Source organism: Cryptomeria japonica, chromosome 3 (genome assembly GCF_030272615.1).
Source record: "Cryptomeria japonica chromosome 3, Sugi_1.0, whole genome shotgun sequence".
NCBI classification, from domain to species: Eukaryota; Viridiplantae; Streptophyta; class Pinopsida; order Cupressales; family Cupressaceae; genus Cryptomeria; species Cryptomeria japonica.
In genome coordinates this window covers 232095273-232116103 of record NC_081407.1, presented here as the reverse complement: position 1 = coordinate 232116103, position 20831 = coordinate 232095273, and the positions used below count along the sequence as shown (strand labels likewise).

Below are 20831 nucleotides of genomic sequence, written 5' to 3'. Positions count from 1 at the left end.
CGATCATAGAGCGAACTTGATCATTTTTGAGCTTGTCCTTAGAGAGGACAGAGAGCGAACTATTAAATATGTCCTGTCCTTGCCAAGGATGTTGAGCGAACCTCACTTTAAGTCTTGTCCTTACCAAGGGCAAAGAGCGAAAAATCATATAAGGCTTGTCCTTAGAAAGGACATGGAGCAAAACACTTGTTATGACTTTGTCCTCCCAAAAGACATGAAGCGACTTGAAGAGAACTTACCTTGCAAAGGCCAATAAGTTTCATTTAGGTCCTGTCCTTGGGAAGGACAGTGAGCGAATTGGTCATTTAGGTCTTGTTCCTAGCAAGGACATAGAGCGAGGTCACTACATCAAGCAAAGAACATGTCCCTTGCTGACCTTCTAGAGCGAATTTCATTATGCATGTACCTTCCAAAGGTTTGAGAGCAAATTTTGAGTTATGTACCTTATAGTAGGGTCTAGAGCGAAATTCCTTGAAGATATGTATAGTACCTTCCAATTCGATCAAATTGCATGTACTTTGATATATCATGGGAATTTGATGTCCATTTGTTTGTTTTGTAGGAAACAAGGAAAGAAATCAAAAGGATCAAGTTGGAGGAAGATTGGATAAAAGACCTCAAGGAAAGAATGCCAATATCAAGATCAAGTTGCAAGATAGATATCCTCAAGGAGATTTCATGAACGAGCACAAATAGATGACTACACAAGAAACATTTGCTAATGCAAGAGCAAGATCTACATTAGCATGCAAAGGGAAGGCTTCATTTACAAGCACAAAATACCTAAAGAGGAATCTCGATTCTCAAAGGTATGAGTTGAAGTGGCATCCCAGATGGCGTCCCAGTCATCATTCCTCTAGTCAATGAAGTCCACATCAACATGTCTAGATGCAACGTACCTGACTCGCCAGTAATGGCACAAACTCCAAGGCACCTACCCTTGATATCTATTGGTCCACACTTTGTGAATGTAATTTTCTCATTGGCTAAGGAAAAGTTTGTTGTAACAAACCCTAATTAGGGTTTTCATTGTAAAATCTTGGCCATTGATGGAGATTCAATCCTGGCCATTCATTGTAAATGAGCTCTCTATAAAAGCTCAGACTTTTCATTTGTAAAGGCTAATAGCTATTAGTGAATAGTTGGTTAATAGTGGATAGTTAGCTAATAGCGAATAGAGTAGTGAAAAGTGAATAGAATAGCAATTAGAGTGGATTAAGAGAAGGAAGAATTTTTGGTATGACTTGTAAATGAGATACTCTTTTCATTGAAGTTATGGTGAAATTTGTTATTTCAACAAGCCTCATGGTTCTACTTCTCAATTTATTTTCATGTTGATTAGATTGAATGGAAGAAGTTGTTGAATGTATTTATGTGGAATCCGCCTAGTCCATACCACTAGCCTCTTACTGATTGTGAGCATGCCTTGTGTGGTCAATTGGAATAACATGAGCTTAACCTCGAATTGTCCTACACTCGTCGTTTATGCATTAACTTGAATGATGATCAATGTTTGGCAGTATTGGTTTGAACATCTTTGAAATGTCCTTAGAAGATTGCACTGAGCTTGTGTCGAATTGTTCAAGTTGATGGTGAGACCTAGCTTGGTGTAATGTCCCCATCCTAGTCAGGGACTTGGGTTTGAGGAGTTAGCCTATTTTTGGACCCTTGTAGGCTAACAGGGTATGGATAAAGGGGTCAGTAATGCAGTATCTTGACGAGTGGTCTGTCTATTTGTTCTAGTTCAGTGTTGAGTTTAGTTCTGGTCTTCGTTTCATCAGTTTCTGACACTTTATGAGGATTTCCTATTTTTAGGGAAAAATTGCTAAAAATAGACATGGTCCTATTTTCATTGGCATGGTGAACTGTGGCCCTAGCTTCTGACAAATTTAGTTTCTGAGCAATAATGAGAGAGATGAATTTTTAAGTGGTTCCACAGGCAATTAATATTTTAATGAAATATTAATATAAAATCATAAAGTGCATCACTTAAATTTATTTAAGTGAAAATTTATTATCTCCTAAGCTAGGCGTTGCTTTTAGGGTTAAGTTGGAAACCCTAAAAGCAAGTTATAATTTTTAAATCCCTAATTGCCAAAAATCGCACCTTTTGGGTATTTAGGCAGCCAAGATGGAAATTTAACCTCATTCTTTGATATTGAGCATTTGACATTTTCTTCTGATCACTTGGCTATGGCGGCTAGGGTTTGGACTTGTTTTGGAGAGCGTGCATTCTTCAGAATTCAGTAGCTTTGAGATTGTGAAAGATCAATCGAATTGTTGCAGCTTGGTTGGCTTCATTTAGAAGTCAAATTGAATTGAATTGGGGCAGATTTGGCTTCTTACAAGGCAGATTTGTTGGAGGTTTCCCTATTTACTGTTTTGTTGTTAATTCTTCTGTGGTTTGGAGGCTTCTTTCCCAAACATACAGCTTGCTCATTTATTGGCACCATCTTCCACTGTTTGGGTGTCTTAGTATTAAATAAGAGCAGATCTGAATTGTTTCAGAATAAAAATCAAAACTTTGTAAGTTGCTGATTTATTCTTTCTTTTTCAATAAATTGCCTAAGGACCTACGGGTATGCTTCTGAATTCTCTAATTCATTGTTTTAGTTGATTAAATTCATGTATTATTTCAATATGGTTGCAAATTAAAGAAACCCTCTTCTGCAACTTCTGTCTATTTCTGAAAGACCATCTTAATAATTAAAAATTACAAAGAAGATCTACAAATTACAGTAGTTGAAGAGTTGAACCAGCAAGGGTTCATCACACTTGGTAGGATTCCACCTAGTCATTCATCGATCTTCTTACATTCTAGGTCTTAGAATAGATTCTCTCAAACCCTACCTCTTTTGCTCTTTTTTATCTTCCAATCAAGTAGATAGGACCTAAGTTCCAGCAAATCGAGCATTCAGGCATTCGAATGTAAGTCCCCTTGTGATTCCAGCATAATCACATCAAACCAATGAGCTTATCCACACGTAGGGACCCTACATTCATGAACCTTGGAGTCGTCTCGAATGATCCTTAAGCAAATCTTCAGCATCCAAGAGATTTTGTTCAAGAGAGGATAAGATACTTATGGTATTTTATTTTGTGTTCGCATGTGCCTAAAAAACACATCAACAAAACCAATAGCCTAGTTAGTTGAGTTCCCATAGGCTAATGGGTAAGTGAATAAGGAACTCTGAAGGCGTCTATTGGGCTTGGGCATAATTTTATATTATAAAGTCAAATAACATAAAATCTTAAGTGAAAATTAAATATATTTTGTTCATGTAATTATTATAAATTATGTTTATTGAGGGTCTTGCCCTCATATTGTTAAAAATGGGACGCCTAGGTAGTCTTAAGGGGATTTATTAAATTAAAAAATAAAAGGGCTTAGTGGGTGCCCAAGAGGGAGTTATAAGGGTTTCAAAACATTAATAAAAAATAAAAGTATTTTGCCTCCAAAAGGTGCATGGGAATTAGGGCAAAAAAAGGACGCCTATTTGAGGTCAATGAAAGATTAGAATCAATTCATTCAAGTTATTGTCTTTTGGATATTTGGCTGCAGCTTCTTTTGGAGGCAATCTTCTGGTTAATGAGGATGAAACCCCTCATTAATGACATCTTCTATGCTGTTGGAAGATACAGTCTGGGAGATCCGTGACTACTATCCTATAGGCAACAGGTGGATCCATCAGAACAAATAATCGAATCATCTTACATGGCTGTTGCAGATTTGCGGAGGCTGATTATGCAGGTTTTGGAAGGGTTTTAACAGACCAAATTGGGTGATAGGGCTGCAGGCAACCTTCAATGAATTCACTAGTATTTAGCACTCATAAGTGAAGGTGTGGCATCCAAATCTGAAGAATTGGAGGTTTTATTTTATGACTACAGTAGTTTCTAGCCAGCCACCCATTCTGGGTATGTTTGATTTGGATTTGTAAGGGTTTATTATGAACTGGGTTGCTGTTACACCATTGGAATATTCAGTATTTTGATCAGTGTTTAGATCTGGAATTTTTAGCTTCAGAATTCAATATTTGCTGTTATTTATTATTGTACTCAGCTGAATCATCAAAAGACAAAAAAAACAACAAACCCCTCTGCACCTTCTGTCTAGTTTGAAAGACCACACACAAAAATAATAATATAGTATTTCAATCTAAAAAGAACAACGGGCAGCATATTACATTTTGAAGGCCACAAAGGTTTTTTCATTCTCAGGTACGATCCATACGGATAAGAGGTTAAAAAAATCCTCTCCAACATTCCCCCTATCTGGGCTTATTTGGCAAATTTTTTTTTGGCTCTATTCGAGCACATATTAGTCTGTTTGAAGCTCACTGTTGCACTAGTATGTCTTTGCAGGAGGTATGATTTAAGTTTTTTTCGATGTTTTTAAATTTTATCAAATTTAAATTTCGCCTATCTTCAGGCCGTCATTGTCCTTGGAGTGTATATCATCATGTTCGAGGCTATCATTCATTGCGGTTTATATATTGGCTCGAGCCGTTTATATTTGGTGAAGGTGTAGTGGTCAATTTCATCTTTGCTTGGCTGTGATTTTTATTGGCTGGGCGTATGTCTTTTTGGGGATGCAATCTTCTTGGTTGCAATGTCATTCTTGTTTGGACAGCTTTGTCTGTGGTTTTGTGTTCGCCAACCCTTCCATTAGCTCTCTCTGGCCCACGTTTTAACCCCAGGCCTTTGTCAGCCTGATCTGGGCCTCTTCATACCCATCTTGCTAGTCTGTTGTCTTTTCATCTTGCAATCGGGTTCTTTACTTTGCCAGGTTGACCTCTGTTTTGGAGCAGACTTTATTTTGGTCGGTTTGTTTTTTGCTTTGGAGCCCGAGCTCCTCTTTCATTGGTTGGTAGATATTGGTTGATATTAAATTGGGGTGACTGGTTTTTTGATTGCATGCTTCCTTTCATTCTCAGTAGCCGTAACTGTTGGTGGAGCGAACCAGGCGGTGAAACCTTGTTTATTTGTTTTTAGCAGCATTTTTATTGGCAGTCAACTCATACTTTGCTTACGGGCTGGGCATCATATATTGTGATCAAGGCAATTTTATTGAAGTTATTTACATTGTGTGGAGTGAAATTTTATTTGGGGCTGAGTCGTATTTCTTCTTAACCATATCATATTTGCGAAGGCTGAGGTCATACTTGGACCGTATACTATATTTCAGGCCAAGAGTGCTTTTATTGGGTTCGAGGCATTGACGTTTGGTGGTTTCGAGTATTCTTATCGTGTGTCGACTCTTTCGCTTTGCATTAGGCTGTAATTATTTTGTGGCGATGTGCTCAAAGTTTTTTGGTAGTGCTATGGATTTTGTCCAAGTGCCTATCTCATCACCAATGGAGCACTTTATTTTAGGAGTACTTTGTAGTGACATGGCAGAGTGTACCTTCGCTTGACAATACATGTATGTTGGTTTCGTTGTAGTTATACTGTCAAGTTCTATTCTCCATGTCCACCAGCACCTTTTCCAAACACCGACGGTCCAAGCAACTATAGTGGGCCTGATGCCAATTCACTAGGCCTATTTGGCCCCCTCCACATGGATCACTTGCCCAATCAGTGGATCCTGCTACCATCATCAACCAATCAGATTTTTTCGCTTGCTTTTTAGCCCCATGTGCTATTTTTCTTTTTGCCCTTTGTTTGTAGGTGGTCACGTTTGTGACCAAAGGTTAATCTGCCTAGGGCTCAATTTGGCCCCATCATTTTTATTGGGCTGCATATAGGCATATCTTGGGCATACGAAGTTAGAATTTCGCAATCCATATATTGTTGGAAAGCTAGTTCTACCAACTCTATAGTGGTGCAGGTGGATCCACCTGATTTCGCTGTTTGTCAACACCTATTGTAGCTTGAAGTCAACCTTTCTATTTGGACTCGCCAGCTCATAATTTTTTGCCATAATCTTTGATTTCTATCATTCTTGCAACTTTGGGAAAGGTATTGAGGAGCTCTATCATTTTGTCTGTGCACTTTTTCCAAATTTAGCCCTAGGTACTATCTATTGAGTTTTTGCATTTTTTGGCATTTGTTTGATAAATTGGAAATCTTGATACTTGGAGAGGTACAACTTGTGGGGGGGCTTCATTATTCAATTGCACATCATATTTTGAGGTTTTGTGTTCTTGTAATAGTTGTATCTTTGAGTTTTGTTTCAAGAATTGTGATACTTGGAGTGATGGCATCACTACCCATCTTATAGGTCTTCATTTATTGCCATATTTGTACAATCTTGTTCCCTCCCAAGCACCCTCATCAAAATATTTCTCGGAAATGTAATAGGGATCTTGTGTTCATAGTCATTGTTATGCATGTAGATGATGACATTTTGGAGTCTATTGTTGATTTTGAGTGTCCTCATGCTCTTTGGACTCACATTTGGGAGTTATATTGATAACCTGATACCTAGCTATTCCTAGATGATGCTATTGTGCCTCTTCACCCTTCAAAGAAGAAGCAAGGAGGTTAGAAGCAACCATTCCTTGGGCTTGGTAGACAGTGGACCCGTGCAACCCCTTTCATGTCTTATAAACCAATTTCTATCTAATATAAGATTAATTATTAATTAACAGGCCTATATCTAGTAGTGTACATTTCAGCCTCCCCATTAGGCGGTTGGAGGAGTTGCAGCTACTTTAAGAGAAGACCATCAAATTTTGTTGTTGCTAGCTCATAATTGTTAATTAGGTGTCAAGTTTTTGGTTTTATTGGTAAGCATATAAAATAGGGTGGTGCTTGAGATAATAAGGGGCTGCCACTTGGTATTGACATTGCCACCCATGTAATGTCCCCATTTTTTGTGAGCATTAGTTTTCAGAATGATTAGCCTATTATTTTGACCCTCGTAGGCTAATGAGTGTGGACAAAGGGTCTTCTGAGGTAGAGGCTTGGTTAATGGAGGTTCTTGTCTTCTCCAGAATTCAGTATGTTCCAGTTTGGTCTTCGTTTGGCTTAGATTGGACTTCGTTTGGGCTCAGTTTCATCTGCTTACTATTTATAGTAAGTTGGGAGACGATCGAGAAGGACCCTTTCTATTTTTAGCAAGAGCATCTGGTCATATGGTGATTAGAAGTGTTGACTCCCATTTCAGACGGTATGGCTAAATAATAAGTATTTTGGGAGTTATTAATATTTTAGTGGCCAAATTAATATTAAATCATTAAATGGCTTATTATAAAGTTATATTTTAACTTTATAATTTCACTTAAAGTTGAGGGTCAAGTCATCATCGAAAGGGGGCCATTATTACAATTAGTTATGGGGTCCAATATTAATGAGAAATTAAAATGATTTCCTAAGTTTAAATGTAATAACATTTTAAATGTTATTTAAAAATGCTTTTTGCAGGAAATTGAACTTTGTGAGGGAATATAAGGCTTTGCAAAAGAAATTGAACTCATTATGTTATTGGATTTCTTTCAACGTGATTTTGGAGAGCATTGGGATTTGGAGAGACCAAGGGTTTCTGCAGGTTTTCAGAGCTTTTGGCATTGGAGTGCGTAGCTACTTCATTGTAACAGCAATCTAAGGGTGTGAAATATTCATCTGAAGTTGCTCTACAGTTGGCTTCATCCAGGAGTCAAGTTTGTGCTGATTGAAGGACTGTTCACAAGGTTATTTATCAGATTTGGTGATCATATCATTGTAGTGATTGGAAATATTTAAAAATCAATGATTACTAGCATTTTGTCAGCATATACAGCAGCAAATAACAGTAAGGGTTTCAGCAAAGGGCTGCCACATGAAGAGGGTTCGATTTCCATGAAGGAAGCTGCAATAAATTTTGAACTCACCAAGGAAGGGTACAACCAGCATTGGGAAAGGCATCAATATCAAGGGCACAAATAAATTCTATTGATTCTTGGAGATTTTGAGCATTTAGTTATTGCTTTTTGCCAGGAGTTTGAAGAGAAGAAAACTGATCATAAAATCGGGTATGCATGTGAATGATGATATTATGAAAATTTATAAATAAGAAAATTAATAATGATTCCTGCCCTTATTCTTATGTGATCGATTTAGTTTCAATTTCAGAAGTTTACATTGTTATTATATGCATTGCTTTTTGTATCAAAAACACAAAAAAATTACAAAACATCAAAAACCCAAACAAAAATAATACCATGAACCAGCAGGGTTCTTACAGTATTACATTTAAACTTAGGAAATCATTTTAATTTCTCATTAATATTGGACCCCATAATTAATTGTAATAATCCCCCCCTTTCGATGATGATTTGACCCTCAACTTTAAGTGAAATATTAAAGTTAAATTATAACTTTATAATAAACCATTTAATGATTTAATATTAATTTGGCCACTAAAATATTAATAACTCCCAAAATACTTATTATTTAGCCACACCATTTGAAATGGGAGTCAACACTGCTAATCACCATATGACCAGATGCTCTTGTTAAAAATAGAAAGGGTCCTTCTTGATCGTCTCCTGACTTACTATAAATAGTAAGTAGATGAAACTGAGCCCAAACGAAGTCTAATCTGAGCCAAACGAAGACCAAACTGGAACATACTGAATTATGGAGAAGACAAGAACCTCCATTAACCAAGCCTTTGCCTCAGAAGACCCTCTGTCCACACTCATTAGCCTACAAGGGTCAAAATAATAGGCTAATCATTCTGAAAACTGATGCTCACAAAAAATGGGGACATTAAAACCCCCTATTGTCACAAGAGTTGCTATAGGGTACAAGGTACCCTCCTTGAACCCTATTGAATAAGGCAGCTAAGTGCATTGTGAAGCACTTATTTCGAATTTTTTAAAATTAAAATATTTATTTATTTGAACTTTTGAAAAAAAAAACCTTGATTCATATTACATGCTTTTGTAGGCAATTTTATGGCTTTAGGCCGCATGCCTGGGACCAATTTCTTTTTGCCTTTTTAGTCAACTATCTAGAATTGGATGTTTTGATAGTTGTCCCTAGTGCTTTGATTCCTTCTAGACACAATGGCACACTCAGATTTGTGCCGAAGTGCTCCAAAAACTGAGCAATATGCAAGAATCACCAAAAATACAAGCAATCAAAAACTGAAAAAATGAACATTCAGGTGGCCAAAATGAACAAAATGATTGACAACTTTTAGTGTTGCAGCAGCTTTGAATGCAATTATTGGCTCTAATTTGATCCAAGAACCACCAAAACAGAGTTTTCACTCAATGCCCCTAAATGAAACCCTTGACCCTTAGTGGACACAAACAAGTTCCAGACCACAGTGGCTTTGATATCATGTAAGCTTTGATGTAATGCAAACACTGGAACCTAGATCTAGATGAGAAGAGACAAGTTACACTAGCTATAAGCACACAGACAATAGATTACAGAATGGAAATAAAACAGTTATTCCAATATCAAGAATGCAGAAAAGATGTGATACAATAGATGGATCACAAACGTATAGGCCTCTTGGATGCATGAATCAATGATGTGACATATCCAAGAGGTCATGAGTTACCTTTCAATCACTCCCGATCAGGAGATGAGTTAACTTAGTCAACTACAATAGAGGTAGCCTTGATTAGACAAAGCTAGCAGTTAAATTCCATCAATCAAGAATTGATGAGGAGGTTGTGGCACTTGTGAACCTCACATCGAGGCACACACGTCATTATTGGCTACCTAGGCGAGGATAAAAAATTCTTGTTTCTCTAATTTAACTTATTAAATAGTTGTAATATCATACATAGGATAAGGTGTTATCGTATGTGAATTATGACTATTACATCAACACCCACTAAATTTATCTTTAGAAGAGATATAATAATAACATGGGTGGTAATCTTTCTTTCTTGCCACATAGACCACCTTATAAGTCATTATCACACTCCAGTATTGGAAGTAGGACACTCGTTTTTCTTTTCAAGCTTTTACTTCTTGTCTATTTATATTGTAATTTAAGTGAAAAGAACATACAACTATGACTGATAGGATCATGCTGATCCATTTTATCTATTAAATAGAAGAATGAATTTACGACAGCAATGACAATATTTTTACTGGGTTTAGTTGCTATTACAGGTAATTGTTTGTCAGTACTACTGACACTTTCTATCAGCCAATTATAAAATGTGAGAACACTTAATTCTCCATTTTAATGTGTTTCCTCTGTACTTACCTTGGAAACAATACAATAATTCTATAATGTATTTGACCTATTTATAATTGCTTTAGATACCTTTCTACCTAAAAGGCTAAATATGACTTGTTTCTTTTTTTCGAAAAGCATTTAAAACTTACCATGATTAATGTTTCATGTGAACTTAGGTGCAATTTCTTATTATCTGTTTTGTAGTGATAGGATCATGCTGATCCATTTTCTTTGTTAATTAGAAGAATGAAATTTAGGACAGCAGTGACAATATTTTTACTGGGTTTAGTTTCTATTACAAGTAATTGTTTTTCAGTACTAGTGACACTTTCTATCAGCCAATTATAAAATGTGATAACACTTAATTCTCCATTTTAATGTGTTTCCTCTGTACTTGGAAACAATATAAGAATTCTATAATGTATTTGACCTATTTTTTAATTGCTTTAGATATCTTTCTACCTGAATATGACTTGTTTGTTTTTTCAAAAAGGATTTAGAACTTACCATAATTGATATTTCATGTGAACTTAGGTGCAATTTCCTATTATCTGTTTTGCATGTGTTCTTCTATGTTCCCAATAAAGGCATGCTTATGTTCTTCTTCATTTATGTAAACAAAGAACTACAGACATTGCATCTGATGAAGTTTAGGCAGTTGCACTTATCTGAACCCTGGATATGTAGGCTACTCAATGGTGTAGTGGATCAATCCGATAAGAAGCAAAAACGATCTATTAATGACTCTGCTGAAGAAATTGGTCTTCCTCGGTTGTTGGTTGATATTCGTCATGGTACTGACATTTTACTCTCCTAATTTTTTACTTTAACTAATTTTTGGTGGTAAAGCCATTTCTTAAACCTGTAATTGTTGTTTGTAATCTTTTGGCTTGTTAAAAACCTGGCTATATCCCCTACCGTTCCCCAGTAGTTTATCTTGTTGAGAATACATGTTTCAACAGGTTTTTTTGTTGCTCCCTGTTGATTATTTGTGTTTTATCTTGTGTAGAGTCTGCACATAATCGGCTTCCTGCGCTACCATTACTTCGTCTTGCAAGTAAGAAGGTGATTTCTTTGAGATATATTTTCATTAGCAGTTGTTCTTAACTGAATCTTTTTTATCTTGGCTTCTGAGCATATCTTTAGTTTAGTAAAATTTTTTATAGTCTTTTCTTGTGAACATTTGGTGGCCAGAAATTCAAGGTTTCTGTAGATCATATTCATTCATTGAAAATTTAAGCAGCATGGAGCTTGTGTTGTGCGGATGCTGCTAATGACATTCTAGCATCTTTTTCCTCACCAGTAGTGACTTTAATATATTGAAGTATGATACAACTGTACCCCAATGATGGGTTAGGCTAAGAAGAGTATAAGTTGAAAGACTCTCCTAACACTCCCTTTGTTAATCTCTAAGTTGCCGGTACGGGTACGGGTGCGGGTACGGGTACGGGTACGTGGGTACAGTACGCTGGTACGGCAATTTTTTTGGGGGCGGGTTTGGGTACGTTTGGGTACGTCCGTACAAAAAAAGGTTAAAATCATAAATATATACATATATGCAGCGTAAAGAGCAGAAATAAAAATAAATTTTAGAATCCCAAATATCATCCATATGCTAAACAAAACTTGGGAAAAAATTTATACAAATATATTTGGAAATTTTAAATATCCATTTGTCAAATTTTACTTACATAATAATTAATAATTTAACATTTTAAATAAATCATTAACATTTATGAATTAATTTTAAAATTAAATATTTAATATTTTAAAATTTTAAATTTATATAAATATAAATCATTAAATAAAAATAATAAAATTATATTTCAAAAATTAAAATTATAATAAATAAATAAAATAATTTAAACAAACAAACAAATAAAAAAATAAATATAAATCGTAAAACTATAGCAAAACAAATTAACTCCTACATTGTTGTGACCTGTCTCTCTACCGGCGTTGAGCTCTGCCTGGGTCGTGTTGGGCTGTGCTTGGTCGTCGCTCTTTGTTCGTGGCTTCTCCCGCGTTCATCATCCTTCTTTGTGGCGGCTTCGTGCTTCTCTTGCATTCTTTTCCGCCGCCAAAGAGAAACACGCGTATTAATTGTTGTTTTGCTTTTCGCCTTAAGGTTTGTATTAAACCCGTTTTTCAAACTAAAAGCAAAAAAAAGAACCCTCGAAAACGTGACGAAATCGCCACATCATTCCAAATTCGTCAGGATTCATGGTTGGAAAACTGGATGTGTTTCCAGGGCTAAATGAAGGAACCCTATTGGATTCCACAAGGATTCCAGGACGATTCAGATTCAGAAACGAATCGTACCTGGAATCTGCAGGAAAAATGGACGTACCGGTAACTTAGGTTAATCTCAACGTGTTGACATTCCTAAAGACAACCTAAAGATGGGCAAGATATGGGTGCATGATCCACAATTTTGGTGTGAATGTGTGGTAGTAGCTTTTTAAAATAAATTGGTTCGGCATCAAATAATGTTGCCAAGGTACTTGGACACCTAATTGTGGAGGCAGACTCCCAGATGTCCTGTAGACAAATATTTGAAACTGGGCTCATGGAATTGTAAATGCCATACATTAGCTTGTCTCATTTTAACTAAGGGCTGTGAAGGACTGTTATTAGAGTTGCAGAAAGGTTGACTGATCTAACCTTCAAGATATGGGTGCATGATCCACAATTTTGGTGTGAATGTGTGGTAGTAGCTTTTTAAAATAAATTGGTTTGGCATCAAATAATGTTGCCAAGGTACTTGGACACCTAATTGTGGAGGCAGACTCCCAGATGTCCTGTACACAAATATTTGAAACTGGGGTCATGGAATTGTAAATGCCATACATTAGCTTGTCTCATTTTAACTAAGGGCTGTGAAGGACTGTTATTAGAGTTGCAGAAAGGTTGACTGATCTAACCTTCAATAGATGACTAAGTCACAAGGTTTGTGTTTGTGTTTGAGTTTGGCAAAGAAAAAAAATTCAGGAAAAAAATCATGATTAAATTCAATTAATACAAATGTGCAGATTTTATTTTAACTTTAAGAAATAAATCCACAAGATTGTCAAAATAGGTTAATTGCTCTGAATAGATTTGAAATCTACATAAAAAAAAATGCTTGAACTTATAAACAATGATATGATTATTAAATTAAGGCTATAAGAAACATATGAAATCATGATTTTAAAGGTAGTGTTCTTGTCAAGAAGTGCCAATCAGAAGTCAAAGTCTTTAAAGATTCATCAAACATCCAAGTAATCAAAAGCATTTGGTTGAGTTCACAGAACATCATCACCGGATGCATTTTACTCAATTCAACACCAAATATGTTTGCATCACTTGCATTGGATGTGTCTTTTGTAACATGTTGGAATTGTGAAGAATGGATGGATTCTCTGGTTACTTTGTTCATACACAAGTGTAAACTAGTGTAAATATAAGCATTTTCTTTCAACATTCAAGACAATTTGTTTCTTTTTCAGAATTGAATGTAATCAAAGCAGCATTAGCTGCTCTCACATGTTGATGAACTTGTTCCTTGACTCAATATTGAAATGAAAAATAATTGAATGATTTATTCATGAATATACAACGTATATAAAGGAATTACAAGACAGTGTTCGAAAAAGAATGAACCGTTAAACTAAAGCTTCTAAAAAGCTAAAACACTTAAAAAAAGCTAAAACTCTAAAAATTAAAGGATAACTATGCATTCTAATAAAAGAAGCAATAGTTGAACTCAAAGCATGAAACAAACTAAAAAGCTAAATGGCCATTAATAAAGAACTAAATATAATTAAATATTCTAATACCCTCCGTTAATGGTCATTCTATCTACTAACTACCCTACAGAAGACTCTGCAGGGCTTTTGATCACAAACATAAAGAACACTTTGCTGCAGCGGAGACCCTCCCAAGATTTGCAAAGTGTTAATGACTAAGATTACCAGAATCCATCCAACCTAATGTTGGGTAACCAAATTGAAACCCGAAACCATGATTTTGAGTAAAAATCGACAAACCCTCCAAAATTGAAGTTACAAATCATCATTTTTTGTGGAAAAAAATGGTAAAAAACGCTAAAGAGGAACAAAACCTTGAAACGGTTTTTGAGGAAAAAAAATCAAACAAAACCCTGAAACGTTGTGCAACAAAACCCCAAACATCACGTGGCAAAACACTAGACAGTACGTGGCAAAACACTAGATATCACATGAAAAACCATTACTCCCTTATTTTTGAGGAAAAAACAAGCAAAACCCTCCCATGATTTTTTGTGGAGAAAAATCAGAAAACCCATCCAATGACAAAATTGCTTATCAAAAAGAATAGAAGGCGGACTCCTTTTCAGAACACACTGCAACATGAGCTTGCTCTTGCTCCTAACACCCTCCCTGGTTGGCAGCCAACCTCTTTCTATAGAATTTCTGGATATGCCTAGGTCCACCACAATAGTGACATGTGAATTTCTTCATGAACCCTTTCTCAGAGTTGCGTTGTCCTTTCTGCTGAGTGGACTCGCCTTTGCCTTTGTCCTTAGCAGTAAACACTTGTCCCACACTGACACTGTTACTACTACATTGCTGCTTCCATCTATGTTGCTGCAAAACCTTATTGCAGAGATTAGGAAACTTAAGATCAACACTAGTATAAGAGATATTGAGCGTGTCAATGAAATGCTCGTAAGATTGTGGCAGGCCTTTTAGCGTGATTACTACCATATCCTCTTCGTCCATGGTTCGGCCAATAGCCTCCAACTGGTCATGAATGTCCTTGATCTTCGTAAGATGTGCCTGGATAGATGTCTTCTCATCCATCATGATAGAACACAACATATTCTTTAGGAAGAAAGCTTGACTCTTGTCGGATGTTTCATGTAGACCCTTCAACAGATCCTAGATCTCTTTAGCTGTTTTCCCTGAAGGCACCTGAGGGAGTTGATCATCTATGACAGACAACTTGATGAGCATGACAGCCTCCCGATTTCGTGCATCATGTTTGTCCTAGTCTTCACCTGTCGCTGTAGGACAAGAAGCCGTGCCCAAAACAATCTGATCAAGGCAACAATATTCAAAAAATGAGAGCATCCTTTGCTTCTAGGTATTATAGTTCTGGCCGTTGAACTTTTGATTGCTCTCCAACATGACGTTGGTCAACAATGCCATCCCTCGCATTTTCTTATGCACGAAAAATGAGGTCAAACTCCAACTTAAAAAAAATCTGATATTTCTATCAAAAATCAGTCAAAAACCTTCAGCAGTAGCTGGTACAAACTCCAAAAAAGATTGGTACGAAAGTCAATACATGAATCCCAAGGTGCAAAATTATGGCACAAAACCCAAAGCGCTGAAATTTGAAAAACTCAAATTTTTTTCTGCAAACCCAAATTTTTTTCGGACACCTAAAAAGTCTTGCTAAAAACCCTAGTCGCAGGAGTAATAGACTAGAACAAACAACACCATCTATGGAAGATTGTGGGCAAATGAAAGCGTGAAATTCACAAAAAGCAAACAAAAAATTGTCGCCATTACGCCAAAACCACCCATAGGTTCCAGAAAAATCAATATCGTCCCTACTGAGAATTGCAAAAAACATGGGCAAAATCATGGCGCCCAAAAACACGATTTTTTGTGGGCAAAATAAAATCAGAAAAATCCGTTGCTGTTCACACTGCCAAAAATCGCAAGCAGGCGAAGTAGACATGGGTCAAAACAAATTGTGGGTCGTGGATGAAATAGGCGCGTAGATAACTTGCACAGATGGGGCTGCAACACCAGAAACAGGCGTTGGAAAAAAAACGCGAAGGTTGTGTTGCTTGCAAAACAAACTCTGCACTAACAGAACCCTACAAAAAAAATCGCATGCTCTAGTCGTGCGATTTTCCAAAAAAAAATCTGTGCTTAAAAATGTCTGAACAAAACCCTCAAACCATGAAAAATTACCCAGAAAAAAAACTTTGGAAAAAATTCACTAAAAAAGTTCTATAAGAAATTTTTTAGAATTATAAATTTTTAAAATTTTTTATCCATGCTTTGATACCATGAAAAATAATTGAATGATTTATTCATGAATATACAACATATATAAAGGAATTACAAGACAGTGTTCTAAAAAGAACGAATCGTTAAACTAAAGCTTCTAAAACGCTAAAACGCTGAAAATTAAAAAGCTACGTGTTCTAATAAAAGAAGCAATAGTTGAACTCAAAGCACTAAACGAACTAAAAATCTAAATGACCATTAATAAAGAGCTAAATATAACTGACTAAAATATAATTAAATAGTCTAATATCAAATAGCAAAGAGTTGTAGTTTTAGAGTATCTACTCTATAGGAAATCCACCATTTGTGTTCATTCATGTAAAACATGACATGTCATATTTGGCTATGGAATTCCAAACATCTCTTTTTTTGCCTTATGTTTGGTCTCTAATTTGACTTGCAATAGCTGGATTTGTGTCAAGCCTCCGAATGGGTTCATAAAGCCTAGCTACAATTTAGCTTTCCCTCTATCTATTTGAATTAGTTTAGTCTCCAAATAGCAAGCTGTCATGTTTAATGGTGTGTGCATCATTTAATATTTGGAATCAATTCTATCCCATACCTTACTATAGTTTGCTTCCACATTTTTGAGTGTATTTTGAATGGCTTCCTTACAATGGTCCATGCTTTCATAAAGCATGTAGAGACAAGGGCATCAACATCAACCATGCAAAGCACTTAACAATTGATTCACACACATTTAAAACCTTATTGCACTTTCTTAAAAATCGTTTTCTAGAATAATTTTCTCTATGATTTTTCCTCGAGGAACTGTAGAAAAAATCTTTTTACTCACCAAAACAAATTATAGATCTTAGAGCTGCGTTCTTAAACCATTCTTTTCAAAGTGATATAAAATTAGTTATTCTTATTTCATTTGTTTGTTCTTGTTTCATTTGTTTCACAATGCCACGAGAACCTAGATGTACATTGCATGTAAACATTCAATGTATATGTGATGACATCTTATGAAATTTGCATTTGCTCTTCCTTTATGAATTGCTTCATTCATCCACTGGAATTTAGCCAAGTCATGAAGCAACAATCTAGACATAGATTGCACATGGGCTCAAATGATTTGTGGGTACTTGTTTGCAACTAGCTTTCCAGCTCCCATACAATTTTCAACATCATCAGTTTCCACTCAAATCACATTCTCTACACCCACTTCAAGACTTCTAATTGAAGAGATAGGGGGTGGCAAAAAATAAAAAGGAAGCCCTACTATTCTATGGGGATCCCGTTGTTGAATTTATTCATCCACCAGTTGATTAACCCATCTCTATTATTGGGGGGGCTCGATTCTATACGTAACATGACCCGCCATAGAATAGTAGGGGCCACCCACCCAATATACTGATAGGGGGGGGGGATTAATTGACGAAATTCCATACGTAACATACCCTACCTCCCCCGACCTATTTAAAGGGCCCTCCACCGGGGGGGTATGGGAGGGTTGTTGGGGGTCAGAGATTCTGTTGGGGGGCAAATTCTGTACGTAACATACCCTACCTCCCCCGGCCTATTTAAAGGGCCCTCCCTTCCGATACAGAGGGATGCAGAGGGAGCCCTACTATGTCGAAGGGGAGCACCTACGACTAATTTGTTGAGTAGGGGTGGGTGGGATTTCTAGTAAGTTTCTGGCCGGGCAAGTTTGATTCGAATCGAATAAGGCTAAGGCGGATGGAAGGACACCCCACTATAGTTGAATAATAGAATAATAGGGCTCGATTCTATACGTAACATGAATAACCAAGGTTGAACTATATGGGCATTCTGATAAAGAGACGAATCTTCGCTTAACGCTATATATATAAATGAGGGGTAGGGACACACGGATGTTGTGCCTGCAGAATAATGGTAGTGGGGGGGGAACTATAGATAGTACGGCCTATTTTTATCGACGCTCTAATCCGTGATCGAGGAGTGCTGGCAGTTAGAGGAATAAAAGTAGTCTAAATAATAGCTAGCTCTTAAATAATAATGGCCGGTTGATACTTCCTTCCGGAAACAAAGGAGGATGGTGCTATCTTACTGGCCCTCCATCCTGTAGTGGTGCGTGCTGGGTTTCCTACCCTACTATTATAAGGGGCTGAACTGGAGTAGCCCTCTAGATAACTACAAGTTCCCCATAGAATTGTAGGGGGCCCTCCTCACCTTAGGCCAGCCATCCTTCACCCCCGACGGGTAATGGGCTTCACCCCCAGGCAAGAAAGAATCCTTCACCCCAGGCCCCCAAATATATTTTAATTTAGGAGCCATAAAAAACTATAGGCCCGTAATCTGCCCCGGGCGTGAAGGTGAGGTTTCGATACTTATGCCCAGTTCAATTCCCGTAGATTCTCTGGCTTCCCCACTACTGAATCAGTTAGTACTGGGAGCCCGACCTGGTTCGCTCTCATCACACTAACTATTGAAGTGCTCCTATCAATCAGTCGGGAACTTGGACAACTACTTCTTCCCACTACTATACTCCCCCTCCCCGGGGATATAGTTGGTGAGGTAATCAGAGAAATAGACTGAATTCGGTTAGTTAGACTATGGCATGATGCGGCTGAACTTTCTTAAGCATCTAGCTCACCATTTATCGCCGCCCTACTATTCTAAGGCCCGCGCACTTGATCACAGAAGCACCGGCACCAGAAACATTCTTTCCTGCTCTGGCCTAACATTCTTTATTTCCTCGGGCTATAGCTAAAGTTTTATACTGTTGTTACCGGAGCATGCTTTCATTCGGAAGTCAGGAAGTAACGAGTGGACAACCGGAAGGACCATCCTTCACCGGGGGTGTGGGCTAGGATGGGAGTTGGAGAGAAGTTAACACCTGTCCAATATTGGGTGAGAGGCAAGGAGACTGAGGGTTAACCCTCCGGAAAGAATAACTAACTGGCTACCGGTTGGAAAGACTTATATTCTCTAAGAACCTAATTCACTTTGTTTCTGTCCTGTGGTGTGGGCTGGATGTTTGGTATACAATTAGGAAGGAAGGTTTCGGCGATAAAAAAAGGCAAGCTAGATGTTTTTATGGAAGCTCGTCCTCACTTATGGTTGGTTGTTCAAGAACAAGGATCTCATTTCCGGCTGGTTGTAAGTGTTATAGTTGTAGTTCAACAAGGAGAAAACATGACGGTCTCTCCCTCCTACAGTTCAGTAATTGAATTCTCCCGGTCTTACCATCCTGAGCATGCTTTATTTTCTTTCACCGGGCTCTGCCATCAATGAATCCTTTGTCGACCTGGCTCTTTCTCCTTCTTACTCACCGGTCGAGTCAATGGGCGACCGATCCACCATATTCCAAGGACACAATTGGGGGCGAGATCAGCCCGGACCAGTTGCTTTGATTCCTGGGTCACCCATCAGCATCAACAAGATATCTCTTAGCGATTCACTAGAATAATGGAAAAGAAGGGCGCCCTATAGTTTATTTGGGGTGTCGATCCGCCTAGGCGAATAGTAGGCCAACATTCTTCTGGGTGGTGTCGTTTCGATCAGGTGCTGGTATCGTTTTGATCAGGTGCTTTGCAACTAAGTCGATTCATCCACCCCCCCATAGATATATAGGGCTCCAATTCCCCATTGATAGATTAACTCATCCGGTCGGGTTGCTCCCCACCTGCACTGGCCGTCCACTACCGATGGATATGGATTCGAAGCCAACACATACGTTCGGTAGCGCGAGGCCCGAGTGAGATGGAGGGGCGAGACGCGTACTGATATCGATTGATGGGACAATGAAGAAAGAAGTCGCGTCGGTCAACTTGATCAATCTCATTCCTTTCTCCCCATATTTGAGATAAGGTCTCTCTCGTTTGCTTCCATCTCCCGAACTTGGATCAGCGGACCTGTGATCACCCGCCATGTGGAAGGATAATGGGCGCGAGGCCCCCCTACTATTCTATGGTTGCAAATGTTTGTTCGAATTATATCTTCCCACGGCAATTAATCAGTGGCCCCCCACCCCCCCACTATAGTTGGAGGGAGATATAGTTTCTATAGTTTTCTAGTATTTGGAAAGTAGACTCAAGTTTCTTTTCGAAGTATTATGGCATTTCTATCTTTAAGAACACACCTTGAGGGAAAGCCACAAAAACATTAATCGATAGCCTTTGACACATATCCAACCATCCATTACTCAATCTAATACTACCTTTCTCTCTCCAAGAGTCTTTGAACTTACCTAATTTCTCAATCACCCTTTTTAATGACCACTTTAAAATAATTTTTTCAAAGACCCTCTAAACTGGGAGTTGTATACCCTTGCCAAATTTTGCTACATTTTGAATTGCATTTTAAAGTTTGGATTCCTAATTGGATTGAATGGAGTGACAGTGGAATAATTCAAATCAGCTAATGCATCATCAATATATTTCCCTACTAGTTTCCGTAAGTTGTTCAATGTTCCACTTCATATTGAATGTAAAAATATATTTTTAAGATTGATCATGTGAGGGTTAGGGCTCTCTCCCTTCATATTAATTCAAAAAATTAAAGTGATTACATCTGATATCCTTTAAAACAATGAAGAGGATGCATTGTTTCTTTAAATATGCATGATAACTGTAGATTCATGCATACATTACTCTCTTCACACCCTATACCATCCACCTATACATATTCCAATCAAGCGGGTAACAAATTTCATACAAACTATA

General features: G+C 37.4%; 1 protein-coding gene across 7 annotated transcripts in view; it reads left to right on the top strand.

Moving 5' to 3' along the window:
* The window catches only part of LOC131048765 (uncharacterized), an 84525-nt gene that overhangs the window by 18480 nt on the left and 45214 nt on the right, over positions 1-20831 (top strand). For 6 of the 7 annotated variants that reach the window (XM_057982838.2, XM_057982837.2, XM_057982836.2 and 3 more), the window contains 2 exons: positions 10820-10926; positions 11142-11197. In XM_057982838.2, the coding sequence (XP_057838821.2) occupies positions 10820-10926; positions 11142-11197 (163 nt within the window). The remainder of the gene's footprint in view (positions 1-10819; positions 10927-11141; positions 11198-20831) is intronic. The other variant, XM_057982840.2, reaches the window with a different exon arrangement.